This window comes from Aedes albopictus, chromosome 2 (assembly GCF_035046485.1).
Source record: "Aedes albopictus strain Foshan chromosome 2, AalbF5, whole genome shotgun sequence".
NCBI classification, from domain to species: Eukaryota; Metazoa; Arthropoda; class Insecta; order Diptera; family Culicidae; genus Aedes; species Aedes albopictus.
This window is the reverse complement of record NC_085137.1, coordinates 155,402,919-155,416,368: the sequence shown is the minus strand read 5'-3', so window position 1 is coordinate 155,416,368 and position 13,450 is coordinate 155,402,919. Positions and strand designations below refer to the sequence as shown.

General features: G+C 35.8%; 1 protein-coding gene across 1 annotated transcript; it reads right to left on the bottom strand.

Moving 5' to 3' along the window:
• Positions 1–7,057: 7,057 nt before the first annotated feature.
• Positions 7,058–9,777, bottom strand: LOC134287768 (uncharacterized). The gene is made up of 2 exons (XM_062850629.1): positions 8,181–9,777; positions 7,058–8,111 (listed from the first exon to the last, which is right to left on the bottom strand). The coding sequence occupies exons 1-2, from the start codon at positions 8,656–8,658 to the stop codon at positions 7,144–7,146; spliced, it is 1,446 nt and encodes a 481-aa protein (XP_062706613.1). The 5' UTR covers positions 8,659–9,777; the 3' UTR covers positions 7,058–7,143.
• Between the last annotated feature and the right edge of the window lie 3,673 nt (positions 9,778–13,450).

Sequence of the window (13,450 nt, the reverse complement as noted above, 5' to 3'; positions counted from 1 at the left end):
AATTGATGTTGTTCTTTGTCTTAGGGTATGGTTGTTCTGTTACGGTCAGTATAAGGTTTTGGTCGGTACATGTCCTAAAAATGTCATATTGTGTTTGAATTACTAGTAAAGTTGTTAAGTTAAGCTTCTTACATATGGTTGGTCAACTAGTCAATTAAAATTTAATTTTATAGTTTAGTCACTTTTAGTTTTGCTCACTCTGTTTTCGGGCACTATTGATTGTTAAGCTCTTATCATGGACAATGGCGTTACTGATATAAAGATGAAATATTTCAAATTGGCAAAATCGTTATTGGGAAGGGGTGGTGTGGATTTTGTTTTTAATAGTGTGTAGGATTGATGCATATGTATTGTGCAAACCTTCTACGTCTGACCGCTTATTGACTGCATGTGAAGTGTTTACAATATGACACATTTCTATAAAGCTCAGACCTGAATATGATCTACATTGAATAATATAAAGTTTGTTATTCAATAACTTTGGGATAACAAATACAGTACCGTTGTTGGGGGTGAGAATGGGTCAAAAAAGGATACTCAAAGATTGTTTGTTAAATAACAAATGCAATTGAAGTCGGAATAACTTTTTATTTGGTATGTATACTCTCCTAAGTGGTAATGATAGTTTAGCAAGAAAGTATCACGTTATATGAATTGCCTACTAAACTACAAGTGATTGAAAATTGACCCAATCTCACCCCTTAGAGGGGGTGAGAATGGGTCAAAGTATTCGAAATCACCTATCTAAGAATATAAGTTAATTTTATTAATCATATCTAGTAAACCTACTTAAAACATAATGTAATCATGACGAATAATAACTTAGGTAATTTTAAAAGATGATTAATCCACCTAAAAGGGCTAATACAAGCGAAAAAAAGGTTGAAATTTGACAAAATAACGTTTGCATACTGTATCACCATTTTTTGCCATCATCATCCTCATTAAGAGTTTCAACCTCCATGAGAGGAGGGGAGATTACAATGAGGGAGGGGCGCAATGAAAGATTGATTGTAAAAAAAAACATGATAGTTTTAGTATACTGCATAAGACATGTTTAACGAAACCCTCCGTTATAAACTCTTATGTAAATGATTACACCGCTCGACAAAAAATGAGAAAAGTTCACGCTATGGAATGAAATTAAAAGTAACAGGGGTTTGGGACCCCAGAAGTGTCATAGTGAAGGAATTTTTGAAAAATAATGGACCGCGGCCCCACAGTTCAAAACCGAAATTTGTATGGGGAACTAGGGGTGTTCATTTCTGTAGGACAATCCTTAACCAGCCGGGACTTTGTGGCTTCAAATGGCTCGTTCTCCGAAACTAGGCCACCAAATTACAATCGGTTTGAAGCATCATCAAGGGGAAGAGTATATCTAAAGAATGATATGGTGGGGATCCCCGCTGACCCTCCCCCTTTTTGCTGCGGGCGGATCTAAGTGTGACATGATACATAATTTTCGCACATCATAATAATTTCGACTGGAAACAGTGTTTTTGAATCGCTGTTAGTGACAAATCATTATATAAATGTTGTTCCGGACCTGATGAGGCCATTTGGTTGGCACGGGTTATCCGGTGGCCACGGAACAGGTTCTGGGGACCACAGGGTCTCAGGCGGAAATGGCCAATTTTTTATTTCAAAAGAACACCATCATGCGACAACTCAAAATCTGCAAAATTCCGTGTGTAATCCAATAGAACCAAAAATTATAGATTTACCCAATGCTGGACACCCGGTGGCCATGGAACAGGTTCAGGGGACCCCAGGGTATCTGGCAGAAATGGTCAATTTTCGATGATAAAAGAACCCCATCATGCGACACCTCAAAATTTGCATAATTCCGTGTGTAATCCAGTAGAACCAAAAATTATAGTTTTACCCAATGCTGGGCCCCCGGTGGACACGGAACAAGTTCTGGGGACCACAGGGTCTCCGACAGAAATGGCCAATTTTTGATTCCAAAATAACCCCATCATGCGACACCTCAAAATTTGCACAATTCCGTGTGTAGTCTAGAAGAACCAAAAATTTTAGTTTTACCCAACGCTGGGCACCCGGAGGCCACGGAACAGGTTCAGGGGACCCCAGGGTATCTGGCAGAAATGGTCAATTTTCGATGATGAAAGAACCCCATCATGCGACACCTCAAAATTTGCATAATTCCGTGTGTAATCCAATAGAACCAAAAATTATAGATTTACCCAATGCTGGACACCCGGTGGCCATGGAACAGGTTCAGGGGACCCCAGGGTATCTGGCAGAAATGGTCAATTTTCGATGATAAAAGAACCCCATCATGCGACACCTCAAAATTTGCATTATTCCGTGTGTAATCCAATAGAACCAAAAATTTTAGTTTTACCCAACGCTGGGCACCCGGAGGCCACGGAACAGGTTCAGGGGACCCCAGGGTATCTGGCAGAAATGGTCAATTTTCGATGATGAAAGAACCCCATCATGCGACACCTCAAAATTTGCATAATTCCGTGTGTAATCCAATAGAACCAAAAATTATAGTTTTACCCAATGCTGGGCACCCGGTGGCCACGGAACAGGTTCAGGGGACCACAGGGTATCTGGCAGAAATGGTCATGTTAGGGACGCAACTTTCTCGGAATGTAATCAAACCTCTCGACAGCAGCTAACGGTTTCGAGACTGCAAAGAATTGGTATTTTATTTCAATAATTCACATTTTACTTTGCTTATTACTTACATTATACTCTCATGCCTGAATTCTCCGAGACGCGGCTCTCCTAACCCTTCTAATACTGTAGTTCGTTACATTAAACTCTTACACTACATGTTCTCGTAATTTCAACTGACTCCGTACATTTAGATGGTTAAAGGGAACTCGGAACTCATTAGGCACGGAAGGAAATTAGTCTACAATTTCCAACAGCTCAATTTTCTATGATAAAAGAACCTGCGACACCTCAAAATTTGCACAATTCCGTGTGTAATCCAATAGAACCAAAAATTATAGTTTCACCCAATGCTGGGCACCCGGTGGACACGGAACAAGTTCTGGGGACCACAGGGTCTCAAGCAGAAAAGAAAAAATTCCATATCTCTCGAAGAAATTTTTAAATATTTGGTTTTCTGTGAGAAATTCTTAGGAATATCAATCTAAGCTCCAAATATATATCTCGCGTTAAGTTTCATAACGACGTGTCTGCAATGATCGATTTCTTTTCATCGATTTTCTCTTTCTATTTTTACGGGAAGTTCAATAAGTATACTTTCACCTTTTTATACGTTCATCATTGGCTGAACGATACAAAATTCTGCCATTAAAACAATGGCTTGTTTTAACAAAACTTTTATATGTTTTAACACTTCTCTTGAATATGTAGATGTGTCAAAGAAATGTATAAGTTTTGAGTTTGCCTATTCTATTAGCGACAGATTTTTTATCAATCAGCCAATGATGGACGTAAAAAGAGGTTTAGGTAATTCAGTAGGAGACGTTACTGGCTTGCAATTTGAACAAAAATTACCATGGAAAATGTTTTCTCGTCTTTCTGATACATTTCAGTCTCTGCTAAAAATCCCGTTAAATTTTGTGGTATGCTAACGTATGAACCTCATCTACGAGTACAAGAAAGCAAAACATATTGTTCTTACAAACCTGTTGCAAATATTGGGTTGGAGTACCATTCTATATGCTAACTTGGTATGATGATACTTTTTCAGCAACGTGAATGCCGAATTAACCGTTTTTTTTACTATTTCAAAAATGCGAGGCAAACTATTAGAAACAAGCATAAAAATCATTGATTTGTATTAAAGTTCAATGGCACAGCATGTTACCTTAAGCTTCATGAATTGCTATTCAGAAATTCCAAACAAATTTACAAAATCTGGTTTTCTATGAGGAATTCCTAAGAAGACCAACCTCAAAACAAAATATTATCAAAATCTATCTGTTTTATGAAACAAATTCGCAATATTCGTATGATAATTAACAAACTACACAAGCTTATTCAAAATATTTTTATAATCTATATTTATGATCAAAACTTCGAATTTTCATGAAACAAATTCACGTAATTCCGTAAGTTCAAATCAATCGTAAAAAATGTGTTTCTCAAAACTAACTCATATGCACTCTTTACCGTATCATAAAAATCTTTATTTTTGATCTAAGGTAAACAAATCCAATAAACTACCGCATTTTAATTAATTCTTCATAAAGCTCGGAAGTTCATATGAATATTAGTCTGATATTCTGAAAATGTGGGAAATGTGTGCAGATGGTTTTAAATTTTTTGTTTCCTGAAAAAAGGTTTATCACACAATACCGTATTTTTACAATGAACCTCACAAATATTATATTTTCGTTGGTTGTTCGACCATGAACTCTGCCTGGATTCGAAGGTCTTTCTTCGCTGCCTTTGCAATCACCGAGAAGTGCACAAAGTCCGGGAAACAAACCGGGGGCTTGGGTCGCCAGGCGATTAGCGACAGTATCATTTTTCTGAAAACAGTAATTGAAACCAATCACATTACACTAAACGCCAGAGTTTCTCTTCATTACATTGAAAGGCCCTTCAAAAACTACTTGATTAGAAACTCCAGAATATCTTTCATAAATTCATCCAGATATCCCCCTTTAGGGTTTCTTTAGTTCATGGAATCCTGTAACAGTTGTCGATTTTTTGCATGGAACTTCTCTATTTTATTCTAAAGTTCTTCCGAGATGAAACATTCGATATTATTCCAGAGAACCATTCACGCATTGCTTCTACCGGTTATACCAAAAAAGTATTTCATGATACCTCTATTCTATGTTTTTTCATTGATGTTTACAGGAATTTCATCATAGTTTCTTTAAAGATCCAAGATTGTTCGTAAAAATTTTTTTAACAATTCTCCTTTAACTTCCTTATTCCTATAGAGATCTAGATAAATAAATAAATAAATAAATATATATATATATATATATATATATATATATATATATATATATATATATATATATATATATATATATATATATATATATATATATATATATATATATATATATAAATATATATATATATCCCTAGTTAGAAGTATATTGGAATATGCCATTCAAATTTGGGCTCCTAGACAAATTATACTCGAAAGTGTCCAAAGAAGATTCATTAGATATGCGATGCGATCTCTACCTGGAATGATTCCATTGGCTTACCGCCTTATGCAAACAGATGTAGGCTGATCAATCTAGAAACTTTGAGCGAAAGAAGTGAAATGTTACGTATATTATTTATTTTTGATTTGCTGCAAGGAAATATAGAATGTAGTCCTCTATTGGCAATGCTGAACATTCATGCTCCATCCAGGACATTGAGAGAGCATGATTTTTTAAGATTACCAAATGACGGCCATAGGAGCTTTTTTAACCCGTTTGTAGAATGTTGTCGATTAGGCTGGAACAAATTTCCATTTCTTCTAATGTCACCCCCCCCCCCCCTCGCAAAATTTTGACCAGATTTCACATTTTTGAGGGGGGGGCAAATAAAATTTTAACGAAAATGAAATTTTTTTTTACGAAATCTGGGCTACTCACAAAATTCCTTAACAAATCCGATGAGTTTTGTGATTTTGCCTAATTGTTCGGGTATTTTCTCACAAAATCCATTTATTTATTATTGTCCCCCCCTTGACGAGTCAAACAGCAAAGTGACAAAAGAAGAAAATGATATTTGTTCCGGCCTTATTTAATTGTGATTATTATATGTATGATTTTAGTATTAGCAAAACTATATTTAAGAATAGAATAAGAAGCAATATTCACTGTTTGATAGGAATATCTTAGACGGTGTCCAAATAAATATATATATATATATATATATATATATATATATATATATATATATATATATATATATATATATATATATATATATATATATATATATATATATATATATATATATATATATATATATATATATATATATATATATATATATATATATATATGTGTATATACAGGGGGTAGACAAAATGTTTGGGATAGGCAAAATTTTTTTGTCTCAAATAATGTTCAATGAACTGTAACTTTTTGCGTAGTTTATCAAAAATTCTCAAATTTTCACTGCAATTTGTCCAGCTAGTAAACTATAATTTGTACAGGTTTGGGTTTTGTTGGTTAACCCTACATTGAGTAAGAGCAATTTCAGCAAAATGCTTCTTTTCTGAGAGCTGTTTTTAAAAGTGTTATATCTCAAGGTACAGTTAACGTAATTTAACGAAATTTTGAACATTCATTACTAATTTATTGGTCTTTGAAAAACATTTGACTTATCTGAATTTTTTTTATAAGAAAGAAAGTTAAAGCGGATTTAATTTTCAAGTGAGAATTTCTAAACATTATACGATTTTGACATATTTGCATTACCTTTTCTATATTATGGATGGCCGTTTTGTTACTTACGTTTCAAATATATTTATATTAAGATGTATTGGAGGCTTTTCAAGTAAACAAAAATCACTTTCATAAATTTTCATACGATGTCAAAAATTTTGCTTTGGTTGTATATATTGAAAAAAATATTTCAATCGCTTTAACTTTCCTTCTTGTGTAAAAAATTCAGTTGAGTCAAATGTTTTTCAAAGATCAAGATATTAATAATGAATGTTCAAAGTTTCGTTAAATTACGTTAACTATACCCTGAGATATAACACTTTTAAAAATAGCTCTCAGAAAAGAAGCATTTTGCTGAAATTGCTCTAACTTAATGTAGGGTTAGCCGGCAAAGCCCAATTTTGTACAAATTATAGTTTAGCTGGGACAAATCGCAGTGAAAATTTGAGAATTTTTGATGAACCATAATAACCAAAAAGTTATAGCTCATTGAAAATTTTTTGAGACGAATAAAATTTGCCTATCTCAAACATTTTGTCTACCCCCTGTATAAATATATATATATATATATATATATATATATTTTTTTCTTTATTATCGAGATTTTCAGCCCTTGGCTATATATAATATATATATATATATATATATATATATATATCTTAAGTGATTTCTTCCCAGTAATGTAGCTATTTGGATGCGAATGAGACATTTTAGGAAATATATTTCGAATATACACATTTTGCACACATTTTTATTTGAAAAATAACATACTATAATATACTTAAAAATGCAATTTCGAAATAGGTTGACGCGTATACTCCGTTGTTGTGTCTCGCATGAGACTCCACACATAATCACCCATCATTTTCGATGTTGCTTGGCACTGATATCGTTGCTCCATATGTTTTATATCTTGATGAAAACGTTCGCCTTGTTCCTCTGAGTATACACCCATATTTTCTTTAAATTTATCCAAATGAGAATGAAGAATGTGCACCTTTAGTGACATTCGACACCCCATGGTTTCAAAATTTTTCATCAGTTCATGTACTATGGCCTCATATCTTGGATCACGATTATTCCCTAAAAATCCTTGAACTATATCTCGAAAGCTTTTCCAGGCTGCCTTTTCTTTCTCATTCAATAATTTCGGAAACGATTCCGATTTTATAAGTTTTTTTACTTGTGGTCCTGTAAAAACACCGGCAGTTATTTTTGCCTCGGAAAGTTTCGGAAACAGTTTTGTTATAAACTTAAATGATTCCGAATCCTTATTCAATGCTTTCACGAATTGCTTAATCAAACCAAGTTTTATATGAAGAGGTGGCATTAAAATTTTTTCCATGTTCACTACTGGATCGTTTTTAACATTTTTTTCGCCGATTTTGTATTGGGCTCTGATTTCCCAATTTTTAATTTTATAGTGGTTCTCTGTGTCTCTGCTGTCCCACAGGCACAGGAAACAAGGGAATTTAGTATACCCTCCTTGTAATCCAATTAGGAAACCAATCATTTTAAAGTCGCCTATTACCTCCCAACCAAATTTTTCATACTGAATTTTGTTGAATAACAATTTTGTTGTGGCATAACTTTCTTTCAGGAGAATGGAGTGTGCAATGGGTAGAGATGGGTACTGCTCGCTTTTTACGCGGTTGTGCAGTAGCACAACCTTCAAACTTTTTGAAGAGCCATCAATAAAGAGCCGCCAGTCTCTTACAATCAATGGAATGCCGATTTCAGAAAATAGACCTGCAAAAAAAGAGATACAGTTTTCTTCGTTTTGATGCTGTTGTCATCCGAATAGATAGAAATACCCACCCTCGATATCTCTACAAAAGCAAATTCCATCTTCGCTGGTGTAATAGGAGGAAAACTCTTCATCGCGAGTTCTCTGGGATGTTATTCTGACGGATTCATCCAGCAAACTCCATTGCTTCAGCCTAGATAACAATAATTCGCTTTTGTTTTTAGGGAGTGCAAGGTCACGAATCAAATCATTTATTTCCGTTTGATTCGGATAATGTGGAATATTGAGCACTCCTCCTTGAAGTTGTAAAGACTCACTACTTGGGACAGAACTTCCACTAACTGTCGATATTGTAGTGGTACTAACAGCCGTTTCACAGGTACGTTGAGGTATGGGGCGTTCAGCGGAATGTGGAATTGGCGCACGTGATGAAGGGATATCAGGGTAAGTTGACTTTTTTTGACCACTAGCCAAATTCACAACACAAAAATAACAGTCGGTTTGATGATTTGAAGGTGAATGCCAAATCCGAGGCACAGCAAATTCCATTAATCTGTTTTCTCCTTGGTACCAACCTGAAATTTGTTTGAATATTTGTATTTGAATAATTGAGAATTTAAAAGGAATCAATAAATAGTAAATATAACATAAACATTCTGCTAACAGTTTTTGATGGTATAAAAATTGTACAAGATTTTGTTATGACAAGTATGAAATAGTTTTCATTCTTTCCTGAGTAAATCTATAATACAACACATAGAAATATTTAAAAAATGGTAATGCTGCTCAGAGAAGATTTAAGTTTTACAAATTTCTAAAATGACTAATAAATAATACCTTTTCTCCCAAAAATATTTCAAACCTGAAGTGCTTATCTTGATATACCATATTGCGTTGAAAATACATGTTTTACCATACTAAAGTTTTACGATACTTGATACATTTTGTATTCATCCAAATAAAATGTGGGTCATTCCATGTCAAATCGACAAATTTTTCATATGTTTTTGCCACTAATCTTTCAAATACTAATTTATATATTCTAGTTGAATAGAGCCTGCCTTAAAAAACTCTCAGCTCGATTTCTAACACTCGGAGATCATTCGTTCAATCCACAACAAAATTTGAATTTTTAATTATTTTTGAAAAAATCTCGTAAAACGCAATATGCATACACTCAACTCCAATCGGCAGGGGACATCTTCTCATGTCATGATCAATAACATTTGAGCGCGTAACAAATGATAGTTTTGGCGATATTTAAGCTTTTTGCTATAGTCGCGCTTGAAAATGTTGAATTTTCAAGGCGTTTGTGCTAGATTTTTTTGTTCGTCTTATTTTCATTCTGGTATATCTTTTGATTCGTTGTACGAAAACCGGTGAAATTTTCACCATTAAAAGAGGAATAGTTTATGAGTAAACTAAGCGTGTCACTAGAAAATATGCAGCGCGTACGGATTCTAAGTGGACAATGCAAACACTTACACACTTGATCTTCCGTAGATTTTCTCACAGAAAATCAGAGTTTTGTTACATGAAACTTTAAAGCTTAGAATGAATATTTAGATCTTGAATACATTTTAGAGAGGATTCCGTTTGGCGTGTTTGGTGTTTGTGGTGACGTTCCAATGAACTTCTCGTATATAAATTCCAACTTTTGAAGATATATATATATATATGTGAGAATGAAAAATAAGTGAACATCTCTAGTTATGAATAATATGGACACACAGCTGATCATGCATTGAATTATATCGAGTTTAGTGTTTGAGAGTCTGCCACGCTGATTAGAGCTGGCAAGAATAAACAAATTGAACTGTAGTTCAATATTCGTTTCAGTCGCGTATTCCGAAAGTCTGGGTGGGTTTGTTGGTTTTAAGTACCGGAACTACATTTTGGGGGCTCGTCCGGGAACCAACGGTCCCTGGATGCGTGATTGAAGACGCGTTAATTGTTGAAATTAAGAAGCAAGCAGTGCAGTGAAATGGATGTGCAAATTAATTGGAGGGAAATTTACCCTAGCTCTCCATGGGGAGCGTATGCTGTACATCATGAAACGGATATTTGTGGTTATCTGGCTGCCAATTTAGTGTGCACGAATGAAGAAATATCTCGATTAGTGTACGAACTTAATGTAATGAGTAATGAATTATGGGAACTAAAATGTGAAAATTTGAGACTAAAAGCAAAATTCTTCGATGTGGATGAGCAGTTTCAATCAGTGCAGCACAATCATGAGGTAGCTGTGGCAAGTGGAAACAAAGCAATATCATATTGTTCTGAAAACGAAGATGCAAATGGTGATACAAACGAGCCGGAGCAAACGAGCTATTCAAATCGACATGTGAAATCCGTATCTCTGAGTGTTAACCCTCAACGAGGGTATACTCAGGAACATTTTTTGGAAAACAAGCAGTATCTGAATTATCTGGAACAACGTTATTTTGAATTTGTGGATGATTTACGAGCTGTGTGGAAGGCAACCAGAAGTATGAGGTATTGTGTCACTCCGACTGATAGCTGTAGACCTCGTCGAGAATCGTCTGTGGTAGAAATCACCATTGTACCAGTGAAAAATAAGACCAGGAAGAAATTCACCATCAGAGCCCGATGGAGGTCAGGACGGCCGAATGTGAGAATGAAAAATAAGTGAACATCTCTAGTTATGAATAATATGGACACACAGCTGATCATGCATTGAATTATATCGAGTTTAGTGTTTGAGAGTCTGCCACGCTGATTAGAGCTGGCAAGAATAAACAAATTGAACTGTAGTTCAATATTCGTTTCAGTCGCGTATTCCGAAAGTCTGGGTGGGTTTGTTGGTTTTAAGTACCGGAACTACATATATATATATATATATATATATATATATATATATATATATATATATATATATATATATATATATATATATATATATATATATATATATATATATATATATATATATATATATATATATATATATATATATATGAAGATACGGTATTTTGAGAATTTATTTTATGTTTTTTAAAAACTTAAAAGAAGCGAATACACCTTGAGGATAAATTCAAGAAGACTGTTCATATACTATGATGTATCCGGGAGATGCTTTTCTTGAAGGCATACTGATTTTAAAATATTTATAGGAAGATACAGTATTTTCTGAAAATAGATCTTAAAAATATAAGGTAGAATTCAATTTCATTATACTTACAATCCCAGATACTATTTAAATTGCATACTTGAAAAAAGAAGAATCGGTTGAGAGACAACTAAATTAAAGTGGAAAGTTGATAAGCTTGTTTTAACCCTTAATCACAAGGGACAAGACATTTCTGCCAGAGATCCTGTGGAGTTCCGTGGCCTCCGGGTGCCCAGCGTTGGGTAAAACTATAATTTCTGGTTTTACTAGACTACACACGGAATTGTGCAAATTTTGAGGTGTCGCATGATGGGATTCTTTTGGAATCAAAAATTGGCCATTTCTGTCGGAGACCCTGTGGTCCCCAGAACTTGTTCCGTGTCCACCGGGTGCCCAGCATTGGGTAAAACTATAGTTTTTGGTTCTATTGGATTACACACGGAATTGTGCAAATTTTGAGGTGTCGCATGATGGGGCTCTTTCACCATCGAAAATTGACCATTTCTGTCAGATACCCTGTGGTCCCCTGAACCTGTTCCGTGGCCACCGGGTGCCCAGCATTGGGTAGAACAATAATTTTTGGTTCTACTGGATTACACACGGAATTATGCAAATTTTGAGGTGTCGCATGACGGGGTTCTTTTATCATCGAAAATTGACCATTTCTGCCAGATACCCTGGGGTCCCCTGAACCTGTTCCGTGGCCACCGGGTGTCCAGCATTGGGTAAATCTATAATTTTTGGTTCTATTGGATTACACACGGAATTGTGCAAATTTTGAGGTGTCGCATGATGGGGTTCTTTCATCATCGAAAATTGACCATTTCTGCCAGTTACCCTGGGGTCCCCTGAACCTGTTCCGTGGCCTCCGGGTGCCCAGCGTTGGGTAAAACTATAATTTCTGGTTCTACTAGACTACACACGGAATTGTGCAAATTTTGAGGTGTCGCATGATGGGGTTATTTTGGAATCAAAAATTGGCCATTTCTGTCGGAGACCCTGTGGTCCCCAGAACTTGTTCCGTGTCCACCGGGTGCCCAGCATTGGGTAAAACTATAATTTTTGGTTCTACTGGATTACACACGGAATTATGCAAATTTTGAGGTGTCGCATGATGGGGTTCTTTTATCATCGAAAATTGACCATTTCTGCCAGATACCCTGGGGTCCCCTGAACCTGTTTCATGGCCACCGGGTGTCCAGCATTGGGTAAATCTATAATTTTTGGTTCTATTGGATTACACACGGAATTATGCAAATTTTGAGGTGTCGCATGATGGGGTTCTTTCATCATCGAAAATTGACCATTTCTGCCAGATACCCTGGGGTCCCCTGAACCTGTTCCGTGGCCTCCGGGTGCCCAGCGTTGGGTAAAACTAAAATTTTTGGTTCTACTAGACTACACACGGAATTGTGCAAATTTTGAGGTGTCGCATGATGGGGTTATTTTGGAATCAAAAATTGGCCATTTCTGTCGGAGACCCTGTGGTCCCCAGAACTTGTTCCGTGTCCACCGGGTGCCCAGCATTGGGTAAAACTATAATTTTTGGTTCTACTGGATTACACACGGAATTATGCAAATTTTGAGGTGTCGCATGATGGGGTTCTTTTATCATCAAAAATTGACCATTTCTGCCAGATACCCTGGGGTCCCCTGAACCTGTTTCATGGCCACCGGGTGTCCAGCATTGGGTAAATCTATAATTTTTGGTTCTATTGGATTACACACGGAATTATGCAAATTTTGAGGTGTCGCATGATGGGGTTCTTTCATCATCGAAAATTGACCATTTCTGCCAGATACCCTGGGGTCCCCTGAACCTGTTCCGTGGCCTCCGGGTGCCCAGCGTTGGGTAAAACTAAAATTTTTGGTTCTTCTAGACTACACACGGAATTGTGCAAATTTTGAGGTGTCGCATGATGGGGTTATTTTGGAATCAAAAATTGGCCATTTCTGTCGGAGACCCTGTGGTCCCCAGAACTTGTTCCGTGTCCACCGGGGGCCCAGCATTGGGTTAAACTATAATTTTTGGTTCTACTGGATTACACACGGAATTATGCAAATTTTGAGGTGTCGCATGATGGGGTTCTTTTATCATCGAAAATTGACCATTTCTGCCAGATACCCTGGGGTCCCCTGAACCTGTTCCATGGCCACCGGGTGTCCAGCATTGGGTAAATCTATAATTTTTGGTTCTATTGGATTACACAC

Excerpts from the sequence above, each read along its gene's own strand:
- LOC134287768 (XM_062850629.1), bottom strand. The coding sequence starts at position 8,658 with ATGGAATTTGCTGTGCCTCGGATTTGGCATTCACCTTCAAATCATCAA. Across the intron at positions 8,112-8,180 it reads CTTTTGTAGAGATATCGAGG|GTCTATTTTCTGAAATCGGC; the intron begins GTGGGTATTTCT and ends CTTTTTTTGCAG.